Source organism: Petromyzon marinus, chromosome 78 (assembly GCF_048934315.1).
Source record: "Petromyzon marinus isolate PM22_M1 ecotype Great Lakes invasive population chromosome 78, UKy_Petmar_22M1.pri1.0, whole genome shotgun sequence".
In the NCBI taxonomy this organism is placed as follows: Eukaryota; Metazoa; Chordata; class Hyperoartia; order Petromyzontiformes; family Petromyzontidae; genus Petromyzon; species Petromyzon marinus.
In genome coordinates, this window is record NC_133744.1 from 5,152,889 (window position 1) to 5,180,502 (window position 27,614).

The 27,614-nt window shown below is 50.0% G+C and overlaps 1 protein-coding gene across 1 annotated transcript; it reads right to left on the reverse strand.

Annotated features, from left to right (window-relative positions):
- Positions 1–360: 360 nt before the first annotated feature.
- Positions 361–17,334, reverse strand: LOC142907381 (uncharacterized; the record flags this gene model as incomplete). Its single annotated transcript, XM_076056864.1, has 4 exons — positions 361–1,378; positions 7,471–7,619; positions 10,516–10,569; positions 16,593–17,334. Coding segments are annotated over 4 exons (1,140 nt in total), but the record flags the coding sequence as incomplete, so codon positions are not given.
- Positions 17,335–27,614: the final 10,280 nt, after the last annotated feature.

Here is a 27,614-nt window from a genome sequence, read left to right on the forward strand (position 1 = left end):
GTGTCACTGTGTGTGTCACTGTGTGTGTGTCACTGTGTGACTGACCGTTTTGCCTGAACCTGTCTGTGCACATGCCATAAGATCTCTCCCGGACATCACGATGGGCATGCCGTGTCTCTGTGTGTGTCACTGTGTGTCACTGTGTGTGTGTGTCACTGTGTGTGTCACTGTGTGTGTCACTATGTGTGTGTGTCACTGTGTGTTACTGTGTGTCTGTGTCACTCACCGTTTTGCCTGAACCTGTCTGTGCACATGCCATAAGATCTCTCCCGGACATCACGATGGGCATGCCGTGTCTCTGTGTGTGTCACTGTGTGTGTGTGTCACTGTGTGTGTCACTGTGTGTGTGTCACTGTGTCACTGTGTCACTCACCGTTTTGCCTGACCCTGTCTGTGCACATGCCATAAGATCTCTCCCGGACATCACGATGGGCATGCCGTGTCTCTGTGTGTGTCACTGTGTGTGTGTGTCACTGTGTGTGTGTCACTGTGTGTCACTGTGTGTGTGTCACTGTGTCACTCACCGTTTTGCCTGACCCTGTCTGTGCACATGCCATAAGATCTCTCCCGGACATCACGATGGGCATGCCGTGTCTCTGTGTGTGTCACTGTGTGTGTGTGTCACTGTGTGTGTGTCACTGTGTGTGTGTCACTGTGTGTGTGTCACTGTGTGTGTGTGTCACTGTGTGTGTGTGTCACTGTGTGTGTGTCACTGTGTGTGTGTGTCACTGTGTGTGTCACTGTGTGTGTGTCACTCACCGTTTTGCCTGACCCTGTCTGTGCACATGCCATAAGATCTCTCCCGGACATCACGATGGGCATGCCGTGTCTCAGTGTGTGTCACTGTGTGTGTTACTGTGTGTCTGTGTCACTGTGTGTGTCACTGTGTGTGTGTGTCACTGTGTGTGTGTCACTGTGTGTTACTGTGTGTGTGTGTCACTGTGTGTGTGTCACTGTGTGTGTGTCACTGTGTGTGTCACTGTGTCACTCACCGTTTTGCCTGACCCTGTCTGTGCACATGCCATAAGATCTCTCCCGGACATCACGATGGGCATGCCGTGTCTCAGTGTGTGTCACTGTGTGTGTTACTGTGTGTCTGTGTCACTGTGTGTGTCACTGTGTGTGTGTGTCACTGTGTGTGTGTCACTGTGTGTTACTGTGTGTGTGTGTCACTGTGTGTGTGTCACTGTGTGTGTGTCACTGTGTGTGTCACTGTGTCACTCACCGTTTTGCCTGACCCTGTCTGTGCACATGCCATAAGATCTCTCCCGGACATCACGATGGGCATGCCGTGTCTCTGGACTGGAGTGGGTTTCCTGTAGCCGGCCTTGGTCACGTTCTGCTCAAACAGAGGGCCCAGACACAGCTCCTCGAAACTCTGTGACACACACACACAGTGACACACACACAGTGACACACACACAGTGACACACACACGGTGACACACACAGTGACACACACAGTGACACACACAGTGACACACACACAGTGACACACACACAGTGACACACACACAGTGACACACACACAGTGACACACACACACAGTGACACACACACACAGTGACACACACACAGTGACACACACACAGTGACACACACAGTGACACACACAGTGACACACACACGGTGACACACACAGTGACACACACAGTGACACACACAGTGACACACACACAGTGACACACACACAGTGACACACACACAGTGACACACACAGTGACACACACAGTGACACACACACAGTGACACACACACAGTGACACACACACAGTGACACACACACAGTGACACACACACACAGTGACACACACACACAGTGACACACACACAGTGACACACACACAGTGACACACACACAGTGACACACACAGTGACACACACACGGTGACACACACAGTGACACACACAGTGACACACACAGTGACACACACACAGTGACACACACACAGTGACACACACAGTGACACACACAGTGACACACACAGTGACACACACAGTGACACACACACAGTGACACACACACAGTGACACACACACAGTGACACACACACAGTGACACACACAGTGACACACACAGTGACACACACACGGTGACACACACAGTGACACACACAGTGACACACACACAGTGACACACACAGTGACACACACAGTGACACACACACGGTGACACACACAGTGAGACACACAGTGACACACACAGTGACACACACACACAGTGACACACACACAGTGACACACACAGTGACACACACACAGTGACACACACAGTGACACACACAGTGACACACACACGGTAACACACAGTTACACACACACAGTGACACACACACACAGTGACACACACAGTGACACACACACAGTGACACACACACACAGTGACACACACAGTGACACACACACACAGTGACACACACAGTGACACACACACAGTGACACACACACAGTGACACACACAGTGACACACACACACAGGTATATACACTACTACACTACACACTACTACACTATACACTACTACACTATACACTACTACACTATACACTACTACACTATACACTACTACACTATACACTACTACACTACACACTACTACACTATACACTACTACACTACACACTACTACACTATACACTACTACACTATACACTACTACACTATACACTACTACACTATACACTACTACACTATACACTACTACACTACACTATACACTACTACACTATAGACTACTACTACACTATACACTACTACACTATACACTACTACACTATACACTACTACACTACACACTACTACACTATACACTACTACACTATACACTGTACACTACTACACTATACACTATACACTACTACACTATAACACTACTACACTATACACTACACACTACTACACTATACACTACTACACTATACACTACTACACTATACACTACTACACTACACTACCACACTACTACACTATACACTACTACACTATACACTACTACACTATACACTACTACACTATACACTACTACACTATACACTACTACACTACACTACTACACTACACACTACTACACTATACACTACTACACTATACACTACTACACTATAACACTACTACACTATAACACTACTACACTATAACACTACTACACTACACTATACACTACTACACTATACACTACTACACTATACACTACTACACTATACACTACTACTACACTATACACTACACACTACTACACTACACACTACTACACTATACACTACTACACTATACACTACTACACTATACACTACTACACTATACACTACTACACTATACACTACTACACTATACACTACTACACTATACACTACTACACTACTATACTACACTATACACTACTACACTATACACTACTAAACTATACACTACTACACTATACACTACTACACTATACACTACTACACTATTACACTATACACTACTACACTATACACTACTACTACACTATACACTACTACTACACTATACACTACTACACTATACACTACTACAGTACACTATACACTACTACACTATACACTACTACAGTACACTATACACTACTACACTATATACTACTACGCTATACACTACTACGCTATACACTACTACACTATACACACTACTACACTATACACACTACTACACTATACACACTACTACACTATACACTACTACACTATACACTACTACACTATACACTACTACACTATACACTACTACACTATACACTACTACTACACTATACACTACTACTACACTATACACTACTACTACACTATACACTACTACACTATACACTACTACACTATACACTACTACACTATACACTACTACACTATACACTACTACACTATACACTACTACACTATACACTACTACACTATACACTACTACACTATACACTACTACACTATACACTACTACACTATACACTACTACACTATACACTACTACACTATACACTACTACACTATACACTACTACACTATACACTACTATACACTACACACTACTACTACACTATACACTACACTATACACTACACTATACACTACTACACTATACACTACTACACTATACACTACTACACTATACACTACTACTACACTATACACTACTACACTATACACTACACTACTATACACTACTACACTATACACTACTACACTATACACTACTACACTATACACTACTACACTATACACTACTACTACACTATACACTACTACACTATACACTACTACACTATACACTACTACTACACTATACACTACTACACTATACACTACTACACTATACACTACTACTACACTATACACTACTACTACACTATACACTACTACACTATACACTACTACACTATACACTACTACTACACTATACACTACTACTACACTATACACTACTACTACACTATACACTACTACACTATACACTACTACACTATACACTACTGCACTATACACTACTACACTATACACTACTACACTATACACCACTACTACACTATACACCACTACTACACTATACACTACTACACTATACACTACTACACTATACACTACTACACTATACACTACTACAGTATACACTACTACACTATACACTACTACTACACTATACACTACTACTACACTATACACTACTACTACACTATACACTACTATACACTAATACACTATACACTACTACACTATACACTACTACTACACTATACACTACTACACTATACACTACTACACTACACACTACTACACTATACACTACTACACTATACACTACTACACTATACACCACTACTACACTATACACCACTACTACACTATACACCACTACACTATACACTACTACACTATACACTACTACACTATACACTACTACACTATACACTACTACACTATACACTACTACACTATACACTACTACACTATACACTACTACACTATACACTACTACACTATACACTACTACACTATACACTACTATACACTACACACTACTACTACACTATACACTACTATACACTACACACTACTACTACACTATACACTACACTATACACTACTACACTATACACTACTACACTATACACTACTACACTATACACTACTACACTATACACTACACTACTATACACTACTACACTATACACTACTACACTATACACTACTACACTATACACTACTACTACACTATACACTACTACACTATACACTACTACACTATACACTACTACTACACTATACACTACTACACTATACACTACTACACTATACACTACTACTACACTATACACTACTACTACACTATACACTACTACACTATACACTACTACACTATACACTACTACACTATACACTACTACACTATACACTACTGCACTATACACTACTACACTATACACTACTACACTATACACCACTACTACACTATACACCACTACTACACTATACACCACTACTACACTATACACTACTACACTATACACTACTACACTATACACTACTACACTATACACTACTACAGTATACACTACTACTACACTATACACTACTACTACACTATACACTACTACTACACTATACACTACTACTACACTATACACTACTACACTATACACTACTATACACTAATACACTATACACTACTACTACACTATACACTACTACACTATACACTACTATACACTAATACACTATACACTACTACACTATACACTACTACTACACTATACACTACTACACTATACACTACTACACTACACACTACTACACTATACACTACTACACTATACACTACTACACTATACACCACTACTACACTATACACTACTACACTATACACTACTACACTATACACTACTACACTATACACTACTACACTATACACTACTACACTACTACACTATACACTACTACACTATACACTACTACACTATACACTACTACACTATACACTACTACAGTATACACTACTACACTATACACTACTACTACACTATACACTACTACTACTACACTATACACTACTACACTATACACTACTATACACTAATACACTATACACTACTACTACACTATACACTACTACACTATACACTACTACACTATACACTACTACACTACACACTACTACACTATACACTACTACACACTATACACTACTACACACTATACACTACTACTACACTATACACTACTACACTATACACCACTACACTATACACTACTACACTATACACTACTACTACACTATACACTACTACACTATACACTACACTATACACTACTACACTATACACTACTACACTATACACTACTACACTATACACTACTACACTATACACTACTACACTATACACTACTACACTATACACTACTACACTATACACTACTACACTATACACTACTACACTATACACTACTACACTATACACTACTACAGTATACACTACTACACTATACACTACTACTACACTATACACTACTACTACACTATACACTACTACTACACTATACACTACTACTACACTATACACTACTACACTATACACTACTATACACTAATACACTACTACACTATACACTACTACTACACTATACACTACTACACTATACACTACTACACTATACACTACTACACTACACACTACTACACTATACACTACTACTACACTATACACTACTACACACTATACACTACTACTACACTATGCACTACTACACTATACACCACTACACTATACACTACTACACTATACACTACTACACTATACACTACTACTACACTATACACTACTACACTATACACTACACTATACACTACTGCACTATACACTACTACACTATACACTACTACACTATACACTACTACACTATACACTACTACACTATACACTACTACACTATACACTACTACACTATACACCACTACTACACTATACACTACTACACTATACACTACTACACTATACACTACTACACTATACACTATACACTACTACACTATACACTACTACACTATACACTACTACACTATACACTATTACACTATACACTACTACTACACTATACACTACTACACTATACACTACTACACTATACACTACTACACTATACACTACTACACTATACACTACTACACTATACACCACTACTACACTATACACTACTACACTATACACTACTACACTATACACTACTACACTATACACTACTACACTATACACTACTACACTATACACTACTACACTATACACTATTACACTATACACTACTACTACACTATACACTACTACTACACTATACACTACTACACTATACACTACTACACTATACACTACTACACTATACACTACTACACTATACACCACTACTACACTATACACTACTACACTATACACTACTACACTATACACCACTACTACACTATACACTACTACACGTACGTCAATGGGGTTTGGAGGGTTGTGGCCAGACACCTCCACTGGGATGTTGAATTGGCTGTCGAAGTTGATGCCCGGATCGGCGTGGCGGAAGAGCGACGCTTCATCATCAGGTGGGGGCGGTGGAACGTAGAGAGAGGGTGGTGCACAACCTACACAGCCACACACACACACACAGTCACACACACACAGTCACACACACACACAGTCACACACAGTCACACACACACACACACAGTCACACACACAGTCACACACACACACAGTGACACACACACACACAGTCACACACACACACAGTCACACACACAGTCACACACACACACACAGTCACACACACACACAGTCACACACACACACACAGTCACACACACAGTCACACACACACACACAGTCACACACACACAGTGACACACACACACAGTGACACACACACACACACAGTGACACACACAGTGACACACACACACAGTGACACACACACACAGTCACACAGTCACACACACACAGTGACACACACACACAGTCACACACACACAGTCACACACACACACAGTCACACACACACACAGTCACACACACACACACAGTCACACACACACAGTCACACACACACACACAGTCACACACACACAGCCACACACACACACACAGTCACACACACACACAGTCACACACACACACAGTCACACACACACACAGTCACACACACACACACACAGTCACACACACAGTCACACACACACACACAGTCACACACACACACACAGTCACACACACACAGTCACACACACACAGTCACACACACACACAGTCACACACACAGTCACACACACACACACAGTCACACACACACACAGTCACACACATAGTCACACACACACACAGTCACACACACACACACAGTCACACACACACACAGTGACATACACACACAGTCACACACACAGTCAGTCACACACACACACAGTGACACACACACACACACAGTCACACACACACACAGTCACACACACACACACACAGTCACACAGTCACACACACACAGTCACACACAGTCACACACAGTGACACACACACAGTGACACACACACACACAGTGACACACACACACAGTGACACACACACACAGTCACACACACACACAGTCACACACACACACACACAGTCACACACACACACAGTCACACACACACACAGTGACACACACAGTGACTCACACACACAGTCACACACACACACAGTCACACACACACACAGTCACACACACACACAGTCACACACACACAGTCACACACACACAGTCACACACACACACACAGTCACACACACACAGTCACACACACACAGTCACACACACAGTCACACACACACACACAGTCACACACACACACAGTCACACACATAGTCACACACACACACAGTCACACACACACAGTCACACACACACACACAGTCACACACACACAGTGACACACACACAGTCACAGACACACACAGTCACACACACAGTGACACACACACAGTCACACACACACAGTGACACACACAGTCACACACACACACAGTGACACACACAGTGACACACACAGTCACACACACACAGTCACACACACACAGTCACACACACAGTCACACACACAGTCACACACACAGTCACACACACACAGTCACACACACACACAGTGACACACACACAGTCACACACACACACAGTGATACACACACAGTCACACACACAGTGTGTGTGTATAGGTGTTTGTGTGTGGAGATCTGTGTGTGTAGGTGTGTGTAGGTGTGTGTATATGTGTGTGTAGGTGTGTGTGTGTAGGTGTGTGTATATGTGTGTGTAGGTGTGTGTAGGTGTGTGTGTAGGTGTGTGTGTGTAGGTGTGTGTGTGGGTGTGTGTAGGTATGTGTGTGTAGGTGTGTGTGTGTAGGTGTGTGTAGGTGTGGGTGTAGGTGTGTGTGTGTGTAGATGTGTGTAGGTGTGTGTAGGTGTGTCGGTGTGTGTAGGTGTGTGTGTCTGTGTGTGTGTAGGTGTATAGGTGTGTGTGTGTGTAGGTGTGTGTATGTGTGTGTATGTGTGTCTCTGTGTGTAGGTGTGTGTGTGTAGGTGTGTGTGTGTAGGTGTGTAGATGTGTATGTATGTGTGTCTCTGTGTGTAGGTGTATGTGTGTGTATGTATGTGTGTGTGTATGTGTGTCTCTGTGTGTGTATGTGTGTCTCTGTGTGTAGGTGTGTGTGTGTGTAGGTGTGTGTGTGTATGTGTGTAGGTGTGTGTGTGTAGGTGTGTGTATGTGTGTCTGTGTGTAGGTGTGTGTGTACGTGTGTAGGTGTGTGTGTGTGTATGTGTGTGTGTCTCTGTGTGTGTGTCTCTGTGTGTAGGTGTGTGTGTAGGTGTGTATGTATGTGTGTCTCTGTGTGTAGGTGTGTGTGTAGGGGTGTGTGTAGGTGTGTGTATGTAGGTGTGTGTGTCTCTGTGTGTAGGTGTGTGTGTGTAGGGGTGTGTGTGTATGTGTGTAGGTGTGAGTGTATGTATGTCTCTGTGTGTGTCTCTGTGTGTCTCTGTGTGTGTCTCTGTGTGTCTGTGTCTCTGTGTGTGTGTCTCTGTGTGTGTCTCTGTGTGTAGGTGTGTGTGTGTGTAGGTGGGTGTATGTGTGTGTGTCTCTGTGTGTGTGTATGTGTGTGTATGTATGTGTGTCTATGTGTGTAGGTGTGTGTGTATGTGTGTGTGTGTATCTCTGTGTCTATGTGTGTAGGTGTGTGTGTAGGTGTGTGTGTAGGTGTGTGTGTGTAGGGGTGTGTATGTGTCTGTATGTGTGTCTCTGTGTGTTCTCTGTGTGTCTCTGTGTGTAGGTGTATGTATGTGTGTGTGTAGGTGTGTGTGTCTGTGTGTGTGTAGGTGTGTGTGTGTGTCTCTGTGTGTAGGTGTATGTATGTGTGTGTGTAGGTGTGTATGTATGTGTGTGTGTAGGTGTATGTGTCTCTGTGTGTGTAGGTGTGTGTGTGTGTCTCTGTGTGTGTCTCTGTGTGTGTAGCTGGTCACCTGACTCGTCAAGACTGCGACCTTGTGACCTCAGTCCATAGCCACCGTCCTCTGCTGACCCCACAGAGACAGAGAAAACTCACACACAGACACACCTACACACACATACACACCTACACACACACAGACACACATACACACCTACACACACACACACACCTACACACACAGACACACACCTACACACACACACCTACACACACGCACACACCTACACACACATACACACCTACACACACACACATACACACCTACACACACACACCTACACACACAGACACACCTACACACACACACACACACCTACACACACACAGAGACACACACAGAGACACACACACACACATACACACACACACCTACACATACACACACACACACCTACACACACACACCTACACACACATACACACACCTACACACACACTACACACACACACATACACACACACACCTACACACACAGACACACCTACACACACACACACCTACACACACACAGAGACACACACAGAGACACACACAGAGACACACACATACACACACACCTACACACACACACCTACACACACGCACACACCTACACACACATACACACACCTACACACACACTACACACACACACATACACACAGACACACCTACACACACAGACACACCTACACACACACAGAGACACACACACACACATACACACACACCTACACATACACACACACACACCTACACACACACACCTACACACACGCACACACCTACACACACATACACACACCTACACACACACCTACACACACACTACACACACACACATACACACCTACACACACACACCTACACACACACACACCTACACACACACAGAGACACACACAGAGACACACACACACACATACACACACACCTACACATACACACACACACCTACACACACGCACCTACACACACGCACACACCTACACACACACATACACACACCTACACACACACTACACACACACACATACACACCTACACACACACACCTACACACACAGACACACCTACTCACACACACACCTACACACACACCCCTACACACGCACACACCTACACACACACCTACACACACACCTACACACACACCTACACACACACCTACACACACACCTACACACACACACACACACATATACACACACACCTACACACACACACACCCCTACACACACACCTCTACACACCAACACACCTACACACACACCTACACACACACACCTGCACACACACACCTACACACACACCTACACACACACACCTACACACACACACACCTACACACACCTACATACACACACCTACACACACACACCTACACATACATACACACCTACACACACACACCCCTACACACACACACATACACACCTACACACACACACCTACACACACACGTACACACACACCTACACACACACCTACACACACACACACACACCTACACACACCTACACACACACCTACACACACACCTACACACACACCTACACACACACACCTACACATACACACCTACACACACACATACATATACACACACACACCTACACACACACATACACACACACACCTACACACACACACATACACACACCTACACACACACACCTACACACACACCTACACACACCTACACACACACATACACACACCTACACACACCTATATACACACACCTACACATACACACCTACACACACACCTACACACACACACCTACACACAAACACACATACACAGACACACACACCTACACACACCTACACACACATACCTACACACACACACCTACACACACACCTACACACACACCTACACCTACACACACACACACCTAAACCTACACACACCTACACACACACACCTACACACACACACCTACACACACACCTACACACACACACCTACATACACACACCTACACACCTATACCTAAACTCACACACACCTACACACACACAGACCTACACATACACCTACACACACACCTACACACGCACACACCCAAACACACACCTAAACCTACACACACCTACACCCACACACACCTACACATACCTACACACACACACCTACACACACACCCACACCTAAACCTACACACACACACCTACACGCACACATCTACACACCCAAACACAAACCTACACACACACCTAAACCTACACCCACCTACACATATCTACACACATACACTTACACACACACACCTACACACACCTAAACCTACACACATACCTACACACACACCTACACACCCACACACCCCTACACACACACCTACCCACACGCCTACACCTACACACACCCACACACTGGCACACACCTACACAAACACACAACTACACACCCCACCAACTCACCCACCCACTCACCCACTCACTCACCCACTCACCCACTCACTCACCCACTCACCCACCCACTTACTCACTCACTCACCACTCACTCACCACCCACTCACCCACCCACTCACTCACTCACTCACCCACTCACTCACCCACTCACCCACCCACTTACTCACTCACCACTCACTCACTCACCCACCCAGTCACTCACCCACTCACTCACCACCCACTTACTCACTCACTCACCACTCACTCACTCACCCACCCACCCACTCACCCACCCACTCACCCACTCACTCACCCACTCACTCACTCACCCACTCACTCACCCACTCACTCACCCACTCACCCACTCACTCACCCACTCACTCACCCACTCACTCACCCACCCACTCACTCACCCACTCACCCACTCACTCACCCACCCACTCACCCACTCACTCACCCACCCACTCACTCACCCACTCACCCACTCACTCACCCACCCACTCACCCACTCACTCACCCACCCACTCACTCACCCACTCACCCACCCACTCACCCACCCACTCACCCACTCACTCACCCACTCACCCACTCACCACCCACCCACTCACCCACTCACTCACCCACCCACTCACTCACCCACTCACTCACCCACCCACTCACCCACTCACTCACCCACCCACTCACTCACCCACTCACCCACCCACTCACCCACCCACTCACCCACTCACTCACCCACTCACTCACCCACTCACCCACTCACTCACCCACCCACTCACCCACCCACTCACCCACCCACTCACTCACCCACTCACTCACCCACCCACTCACCCACTCACTCACCACCCACTCACTCACTCACTCACCCACTCACCCACCCACTCACTCACTCACCCACTCACCCACCCACTCACCCACTCACTCACTCACCCACCCACTCACCCACTCACTCACCCACTCACCCACTCACTCACTCACCCACCCACTCACCCACTCACTCACCCACCCACTCACTCACCCACTCACCCACCCACTCACTCACCCACTCACCCACTCACTCACTCACCCACCCACTCACCCACTCACTCACCCACCCACTCACTCACTCACTCACCCACCCACTCACCCACTCACTCACCCACCCACTCACCCACCCACTCACCACCCACTCACCCACTCACTCACTCACCCACTCACTCACTCACCCACCCACCCACTCACCACTCACTCACCACTCACTCACTCACTCACCACTCACCCACCACTCACTCACTCACCACTCACTCACTCACCACTCACTCACCACTCACTCACTCACCACTCACTCACTCACCACTCACTCACCCACTCACCCACTCACCCACTCACTCACCCACTCACTCACCCACCCACTCACTCACTCACCCACTCACTCACCCACTCACTCACCCACCCACTCACTCACCACCCACTCACTCACTCACCACTCACTCACCCACTCACCCACTCACCCACTCACTCACTCACCCACTCACTCACCCACTCACTCACCCACCCACTCACCCACTCACTCACTCACCCACTCACTCACCCACCCACTCACCCACTCACCCACTCACCCATTCACCCACCCACTCACTCACTCACCCACCCACTCACTCACCACCCACTCACTCACCCACCCACTCACTCACTCACCCACTCACTCACCCACTCACTCACCCACCCACTCACTCACTCACCCACTCACCCACTCACTCACCCACCCACTCACTCACTCACCCACTCACCCACTCACTCACCCACTCACCCACCCACTTACTCACTCACTCACCACTCACTCACCACCCACTCACCCACCCACTCACTCACTCACTCACCCACTCACTCACCCACTCACCCACCCACTTACTCACTCACCACTCACTCACTCACCCACCCAGTCACTCACCCACTCACTCACCACCCACTTACTCACTCACTCACCACTCACTCACTCACCCACCCACCCACTCACCCACCCACCCACCCACTCACCCACTCACTCACTCACCCACTCACTCACCCACTCACTCACCCACTCACCCACTCACTCACCCACTCACTCACCCACTCACTCACCCACCCACTCACTCACCCACTCACTCACCCACTCACCCACTCACTCACCCACCCACTCACCCACTCACTCACCCACCCACTCACTCACCCACTCACCCACTCACTCACCCACCCACTCACCCACTCACTCACCCACCCACTCACTCACCCACTCACCCACCCACTCACCCACCCACTCACCCACTCACTCACCCACTCACCCACTCACCACCCACCCACTCACCCACTCACTCACCCACCCACTCACTCACCCACTCACTCACCCACCCACTCACCCACTCACTCACCCACCCACTCACTCACCCACTCACCCACCCACTCACCCACCCACTCACCCACTCACTCACCCACTCACCCACTCACCCACTCACTCACCCACCCACTCACCCACCCACTCACCCACCCACTCACTCACCCACTCACTCACCCACCCACTCACCCACTCACTCACCACCCACTCACTCACTCACTCACCCACTCACCCACCCACTCACTCACTCACCCACTCACCCACCCACTCACCCACTCACTCACTCACCCACTCACTCACCCACTCACCCACTCACTCACTCACCCACCCACTCACCCACTCACTCACCCACCCACTCACTCACCCACTCACCCACCCACTCACTCACCCACTCACCCACTCACTCACTCACCCACCCACTCACCCACTCACTCACCCACCCACTCACTCACTCACTCACCCACCCACTCACCCACTCACTCACCCACCCACTCACCCACCCACTCACCACCCACTCACCCACTCACTCACTCACCCACTCACTCACTCACCCACCCACCCACTCACCACTCACTCACCACTCACTCACTCACCACTCACTCACTCACCACTCACCCACCACTCACTCACTCACCACTCACTCACTCACCACTCACTCACCACTCACTCACTCACCACTCACTCACTCACCACTCACTCACCCACTCACCCACTCACTCACCCACTCACTCACCCACCCACTCACTCACTCACCCACTCACTCACCCACTCACTCACCCACCCACTCACTCACCACCCACTCACTCACTCACCACTCACTCACCCACTCACCCACTCACCCACTCACTCACTCACCCACTCACTCACCCACTCACTCACCCACCCACTCACCCACTCACTCACTCACCCACTCACTCACCCACCCACTCACCCACTCACTCACTCACCCACTCACTCACCCACCCACTCACCCACTCACCCATTCACCCACCCACTCACTCACCCACCCACTCACCCACTCACTCACCCACCCACTCACCCACTCACTCACCCACTCACTCACCCACCCACTCACCCACTCACTCACTCACCCACTCACTCACCCACCCACTCACCCACTCACTCACTCACCCACTCACTCACCCACCCACTCACCCACTCACCCATTCACCCACCCACTCACTCACTCACCCACCCACTCACTCACTCACCCACCCACTCACCCACCCACTCACCCACCCACCCACTCACTCACCACCCACCACCCACTCACTCACTCACCCACCCACTCACTCACTCACTCACCCACCCACTCACCCACCCACTCACTCACCACCCACCACCCACCCACCACTCACCTCCACGTGATGCTCCCCCACGCCCCCCCCTCACTCCTCCGCCCCTCACAGCGGCAAACTCATCCTCACCATCACCACGGAACCCTCCTGGGCCACAACAACAACAACCACAACAACAACAACCACAACAACAACAACCACAACAACAACAATCACAACAACAACAATCACAACAACAATCACAATCACAACAACAGTCACAACAACAAAAATCACAACAACAATCACAACAACCACAACAACAACCACAACAACAACAATCACAACAACAACAATCACAACAACAATCACAACAACAGTCACAACAACAGTCACAACAATCACAACCACAACAATCACAACAACAACAATCACAACCACAACAACAACAATCACAACAACAACAAACACAACAATCACAACAACCACAACAACAACAATCACAACAATAACAACCACAACAATAACAACCACAACAATAACAACCACAACAACAATCACAACAACAACCACAACAATAACAATCACAACAACAACCACAACAATAACAATCACAACAACCACAACAACAATCACAACAGTCACAACAACCACAACAACAACCACAACAACAAGCACAACAATAACCACAACAATAATCACAACAACCACAACAACAACCACAACAATCACAACAACAACCACAACAATCACAACAATCATAACAATAACCACAACAATCACAACAACAACAATCACAACAACAATCACAACAACAATCACACACACGTCACATACGTACGTCACACAAACACACGTCACACACACGTCACACACACACACGTCACACACACACACACGTCACACACGTCACACACGTCACACACACGTCACACACACACACACACGTCACACACACGTCACACACACACACGTCACACACACGTCACACACACACACGTCACACACACACACACGTCACACACACACACACGTCACACACACACACGTCACACACACACGTCACACACACACACGTCACACACACACGTCACACACACACACACACACGTCACACACACGTCACACACACACACATGTCACACACACACACGTCACACACACACACGTCACACACACACACACGTCACACACACACGTCACACACACACGTCACACACACGTCACACACACACGTCACACACACACGTCACACACACACACACACACACACGTCACACACACGTCACACACACACACACACGTCACACACACGTCACACACACACACGTCACACACACACACGTCACACACACACACACGTCACACACACACACACACACACGTCACACACACGTCACACACACACACACGTCACACACACGTCACACACACACACATGTCACACACACACACGTCACACACACACACGTCACACACACACACGTCACACACACACGTCACACACACACGTCACACACACGTCACACACACACGTCACACACACACGTCACACACACACACGTCACACACACGTCACACACACGTCACACACACACACGTCACACACACACACGTCACACACACGTCACACACACACACGTCACACACACACACACACGTCACACACACACACACACACACGTCACACACACGTCACACACACACACACGTCACACACACACGTCACACACACACGTCACACACACACACGTCACACACACGTCACACACACACACGTCACACACACGTACACACGTCACACACACGTCACACACACACACACGTCACACACACACACACGTCACACACACACACGTCACACACACACACGTCACACACACGTCACACACACGTCACACACACACACGTCACACACACACGTCACACACACACGTCACACACACACACACACACACGTCACACGCACACACACGTCACACACACACACACGTCACACACACACACGTCACACACACGTCACACACACACACGTCACACACACACACGTCACACACACGTCACACACACACACGTCACACACGTCACACACACACGTCACACACACACACACGTCACACACACGTCACACACACACGTCACACACACACGTCACACACACACACGTCACACACACACACGTCACACACACACACGTCACACACACACACGTCACACACACACACGTCACACACACACACGTCACACACACACACACACACGTCACACACACACACATCACACACACGTCACACACGTCACACACACACGTCACACACACGTCACACACACACGTCACACACACACACGTCACACACACACACGTCACACACACACGTCACACACACACACGTCACACACACACACGTCACACACACACACACGTCACACACACACACACGTCACACACACACACGTCACACACGTCACACACGTCACACGTCACACACACACACACGTCACACACACGTCACACACACACACGTCACACACACGTCACACACACACACACACGTCACACACGTCACACACACACACACATGTCACACACACGTCACACACACACACACACGTCACACACACACACACGTCACACACACGTCACACACACGTCACACACACGTCACACACACACACGTCACACACACACACGTCACACACACACGTCACACACACACACGTCACACACACACACACACGTCACACACACACACGTCACACACACGTCACACACGTACGTCACACACACACACGTCACACACACGTCACACACACACGTCACACACACACACGTCACACACACACACGTCACACACACACACGTCACACACACGTCACACACACACACGTCACACACACACACGTCACACACACGTCACACACACACACGTCACACACACACACACACACACGTCACACACACACACGTCACACACGTCACACACGTCACACACACACACACGTCACACACACACGTCACACACACACGTCACACACACACACACGTCACACGCACACGTCACACACACGTCACACACACACACGTCACACACACGTCACACACACGTCACACACATGTCACGTCACACACACACACACGTCACACACACGTCACACACACACACGTCACACACACGTCACACACACACACACACGTCACACACGTCACACACACACGTCACACACACGTCACACACACGTCACACACACGTCACACACACGTCACACACACGTCACACACACACACGTCACACACACACACGTCACACACACACACGTCACACACACACGTCACACACACACACGTCACACACACACACGTCACACGCACACACACGTCACACGCACACACACGTCACACACACACACGTCACACACACACACACGTCACACACACACACGTCACACACACGTCACACACACACACGTCACACACACACACGTCACACACACACACGTCACACACACACGTCACACACACACACACGTCACACACACACACACGTCACACACACACACACGTCACACACACACACACGTCACACACACACACGTCACACACACACACACACACGTCACACACACACACACACGTCACACACACACGTCACACACACACGTCACACACACACGTCACACACACACACGTCACACACACACACGTCACACACACACACACGTCACACACACACACGTCACACACACACACACGTCACACACACACACGTCACACACACACACACGTCACACACACACACACGTCACACACACACGTCACACACACACACACGTCACACACACACGTCACACACACACACGTCACACACACACACGTCACACACGTCACACACACGTCACACACACACACACACGTCACACACACACGTCACACACACACACGTCACACACACACACACGTCACACACACACACACACGTCACACACACACGTCACACACACACACGTCACACACACACACACACGTCACACACACACGTCACACACGTCACACACCACACGTCACACACACACACGTCACACACACACACACGTCACACACACGTCACACACACACACACGTCACACACACGTCACACACACACACACACGTCACACACACACACGTCACACACACACACGTCACACACACACACGTCACACACACACACGTCACACACACACACACGTCACACACACACACGTCACACACACACACGTCACACACACACACGTCACACACACACACGTCACACACACACACGTCACACACACACACGTCACACACACGTCACACACACGTCACACACACACACGTCACACACACACACGTCACACACACACGTCACACACACACACACGTCACACACACACACACGTCACACACACACACGTCACACACACACACGTCACACACACACACACGTCACACACACGTCACACACACACACGTCACACACACACACGTCACACACACACACGTCACACACACACACGTCACACACACACACGTCACACACACACACACGTCACACACACAAACGTCACACACACACACGTCACACACACGTCACACACACACGTCACACACACACACGTCACACACACACACGTCACACACACACACGTCACACACACACACGTCACACACACACACGTCACACACACACACACGTCACACACACACACGTCACACACACACGTCACACACACACACGTCACACACACACGTCACACACACGTCACACACGTCACACACACACGTCACACACACACGTCACACACACGTCACACACACACGTCACACACACACACACGTCACACACACACACGTCACACACACACACGTCACACACGTCACACACACGTCACACACACACGTCACACACACACGTCACACACACACACGTCACACACACGTCACACACACACGTCACACACGTCACACACACACACAGTCACACACACGTCACACAGACACACGTCACACACACGTCACACAGACACACACACGTCACACACACACACGTCACACACACACACGTCACACAACACACGTCACACACACGTCACACACACGTCACACACACGTCACACACACGTCACACACACACACGGCACACACACGTCACACACACACGTCACACACGTCACACACACACACGTCACACACACACACGTCACACACACACACGTCACACACACACACACGTCACACACACGTCACACACACGTCACACACACACGTCACACACACACGTCACACACACACACGTCACACACACGTCACACACACACACACGTCACACACACACACGTCACACACACACGTCACCACACACACGTCACACACACGTCACACACACACACGTCACACACACACACACACGTCACACAAACACACACGTCACACACACACACGTCACACAAACACACACGTCACACACACGTCACACACACACACGTCACACACACACACGTCACACAAACGTCACACACACGTCACACACACGTCACACACACACGTCACACACACACGTCACACACACACGTCACACAACACACACGTCACACACACACACACACGTCACACACACGTCACACACACACGTCACACACACACACGTCACACACACATGTCACACACACACACGCACGTCACACACACGTCACACACACACACGTCACACACACACACGTCACACACACACGTCACACACACACACGTCACACACACACGTCACACACGTACGTCACACACACACGTCACACACGTCACACACACACACGTCACACGCACACACACACGTCACACACACACGTCACACACACACGTCACACACACACGTCACACACACACGTCACACACACACGTCACACACACACACACGTCACACACACGTCACACACACGTCACACACTACACACGTCACACACTACACAACGTCACACACACACACACACGTCACACACACACACGTCACACACACACACGTCCACACACACACACGTCACACACACGTCACACGTCACACACACGTCACACACACACACGTCACACACACACACGTCACACACACACACGTCACACACACACACGTCACACACACACACCACACACACGTCACACACACACGTCACACACACACGTCACACACGTCACACACACACGTCACACACACACAGTCACACACACGTCACACACACACACGTCACACACACACACACGTCACACACACACGTCACACACACACGTCACACACACACACGTCACACACACACGTCACACACACACACGTCACACACACACGTCACACACACACGTCACACACACACGTCACACACACACACGTCACACACACAAACGTCACACACACGTCACACACACACGTCACACACACACGTCACACACACACGTCACACACACACGTCACACACACACACGTCACACACACGTCACACACACGTCACACACACGTCACACACACACACGTCACACACGTCACACACACACGTCACACACACACACAGTCACACACGTCACACACACGTCACACACACACACAGTCACACACACACAGTCACACACACGTCACACACACACACAGTCACACACACACAGTCACACACACGTCACACACACGTCACACACACACACACACACACACACGTCACACACACACGTCACACACACACGTCACACACACACGTCACACACACACGTCCACACACACACGTCACACACACACACGTCACACACACACACGTCACACACACACACGTCACACACACACACGTCACACACACACACGTCACACACACACACGTACACACACACACACACGTCACACACACACGTCACACACACACACGTCACACACACACACGTCACACACACACACACACGTCACACACACACACGTCACACACACACACGTCACACACACACACACGTCACACACACACACGTCACACACTCACACGTCACACACACACACGTCACACACACACGTCACACACACACACACGTCACACACACACACGTCACACACACACACGTCACACACACACACACGTCACACACACACACGTCACACACACACACACGTCACACACACACACGTCACACACACACACATCACACACACACGTCACACACACACGTCACACACACGTCACACACACGTCACACACACACACACACGTCACACACACACACACACACGTCACACACACACGTCACACACGTCACACACACACACACGTCACACACACACACACGTCACACACACACAGTCACACACACACGTCACACACACACACGTCACACACACGTCACACACACCACACACACACGTCACACACACACACGTCACACACACACACGTCACACACACACACGTCACACACACACGTCACACACACACACACACGTCACACACACACGTCACACACACAAGTCACACACACACACGTCACACACACACACAAGTCACACACACGTCACACACACACACAAGTCACACACACGTCACACACACGTCACACACACACACACGTCACACACACACACACGTCACACACACACACGTCACACACACACACGTCACACACACACACGTCACACACACACACGTCACACACACACACGTCACACACACACACGTCACACACACACGTCACACACACACACGTCACACACACGTCACACACACACACGTCACACACACACGTCACACACACACGTCACACACACACACGTCACACACACACGTCACACACACACACGTCACACACACACACGTCACACACACACACGTCACACACACACGTCACACACACACGTCACACACACACGTCACACACACACGTCACACACACGTCACACACACACGTCACACACACACACGTCACACACACACGTCACACACACACGTCACACACACACGTCACACACACGTCACACACACACACGTCACACACACACGTCACACACACACGTCACACACACACGTCACACACACGTCACACACACACGTTACACACACACACGTCACACACACACGTCACACACACACGTCACACACACGTCACACACACACGTCACACACACACACGTCACACACACACGTCACACACACACGTCACACACACACGTCACACACACGTCACACACACACACGTCACACACACACGTCACACACACACGTCACACACACACGTCACACACACGTCACACACACACGTTACACACACACACGTCACACACACACGTCACACACACACGTCACACACACACGTCACACACACACGTCACACACACACACGTCACACACACGTCACACACACACGTCACACACGTCACACACAGTCACACACACGTCACACAGACACACGTCACACAGACACACGTCACACACACGTCACACACACACGTCACACACACACGTCACACACACACGTCACACACGTCACACACACACACGTCACACACACACACGTCACACACACGTCACACACACGTCACACACACACACGGCACACACACACACGTCACACACACACACGTCACACACACACACGTCACACACACACACGTCACACACACGTCACACACACACGTCACACACACACGTCACACACACACACGTCACACACACACACGTCACACACACGTCACACACACACGTCACACACACACACACGTCACACACACACACACGTCACACACGTCACACACACACACGTCACACACACACACACACACGTCACACACACGTCACACACACGTCACACACACACGTCACACACACGTCACACACACACACACGTCACACACACACGTCACACACACACACGTCACACACACACTCACACACACTCACACACACGTCACTCACACACACACACGTCACACACGTCACACACACACGTCACACACACACACATCACACACGTCACACACACACACACGTCACACACACACACGTCACACACACACGTCACACACACACACGTCACACACACACACGTCACACACACACGTCACACACACACGTCACACACACACGTCACACACACACACGTCACACACACACACGTCACACACACACACGTCACACACACACACGTCACACACACACGTCACACACACACGTCACACACACACACACGTCACACACACACACATCACACACACACGTCACACACACACACGTCACACACACACGTCACACACACACACACGTCACGCACACACACGTCACACACACACACGTCACACACACACACGTCACACACACGTCACACACACACACACGTCACACACACACACACACGTCACACACACACACACGTCACACATGTCACACATGTCACACACACACACGTCACACACACACACGTCACACACACGTCACACACACACACGTCACACACACACACGTCACACACACGTCACACACACACACGTCACACACACACACGTCACACACACACGTCACACACACGTCACACACACGTCACACACGTCACACACACACGTCACACACACACGTCACACACACACACGTCACACACACACGTCACACACACGTCACACACACACGTCACACACACACGTCACACACACACACACGTCACACACACACACACGTCACACACACACACACACGTCACACACACACGTCACACACACACGTCACACACACACACGTCACACACACACACGTCACACACACACTCACACACACACACACGTCACTCACACACACACACGTCACACACACGTCACACACACGTCACACACACACACGTCACACACACACGTCACACACACACGTCACACACACACACGTCACACACACGTCACACACACGTCACACACACGTCACACACACACTCACACACACTCACACACACACGTCACTCACACACACACACGTCACACACACGTCACACACACGTCACACACACGTCACACACACACACGTCACACACACACGTCACACACACACGTCACACACACACACATCACACACGTCACACACACACGTCACACACACACACGTCACACACACACACGTCACACACACACGTCACACACACACGTCACACACACACGTCACACACACACGTCACACACACACACATCACACACACACACATCACACACACGTCACACACACACGTCACACACACACACATCACACACACACACGTCACACACACGTCACACACACACACGTCACACACACACACGTCACTCACCTCCACCTCTCCGCCCACCACCGCCCTCCCCACAGCCCCCGCCCTCTTCTCTGGCCCCTCCCCCAAAGCCGCCGCCCCCACCCCAGGCCCCGCCCCCCTCTTCTCTGGCCCCTCCCCCAAAGCCGCCCCTAAACCCTCCCCTCCCCCCACCGGCCCCGCCCCCCTCTGCTCTGGCCCCTCCCCCAAAGCCGCCCCTAAACCCTCCCCTCCCCCCACCTGCCCCGCCCCCCTCTTCTCTGGCTCCTCCCCCAAAGCCGCCCCTAAACCCTCCCCTCCCGCCCAAGGCCCCTCCCCCTTCTTCTCTGGCCCCTCCCCCAAAGCCGCCCCTAAACCCGCCCCTCCCACCACCAGCCCCGCCCCCCTCTTCTCTGGCTCCTCCCCCAAAGCCGCCGCCCCCACCCCTCCCGCCCCCCTCTTCTCTGGCTCCTCCCCCAAAGCCGCCCCTAAACCCTCCCCTCCTGCTATCGGCCCCTCCCCCCTCTTCTCTGGCTCCTCCCCCCTCTTCTCTGGCCCCTCCCCCAAAGCCGCCCCGCCCCCTCCCCCAGCCACCGCCCTCTTCTCTGGCCCCTCCCCCAAAGCCACCGCCCCGCCCCCTCCCCCAGCCACGCCCACCGGCCCCTCCCCCCTCTTCTCCGGCCCCTCCCCCAAAGCCACCACGGCACCCCCCGCCCCTCCCCCCACCCCCCCGCCCCCCAGGCCCCTCCCCTCCGCCCCCCCCACCCACGGCGTCCCTGGGGGGAGGCCTCCAAGGGGGGGTTGGCCCCTCCCCCCCTCCCACCACGGCCCCTCCCCCCTCCC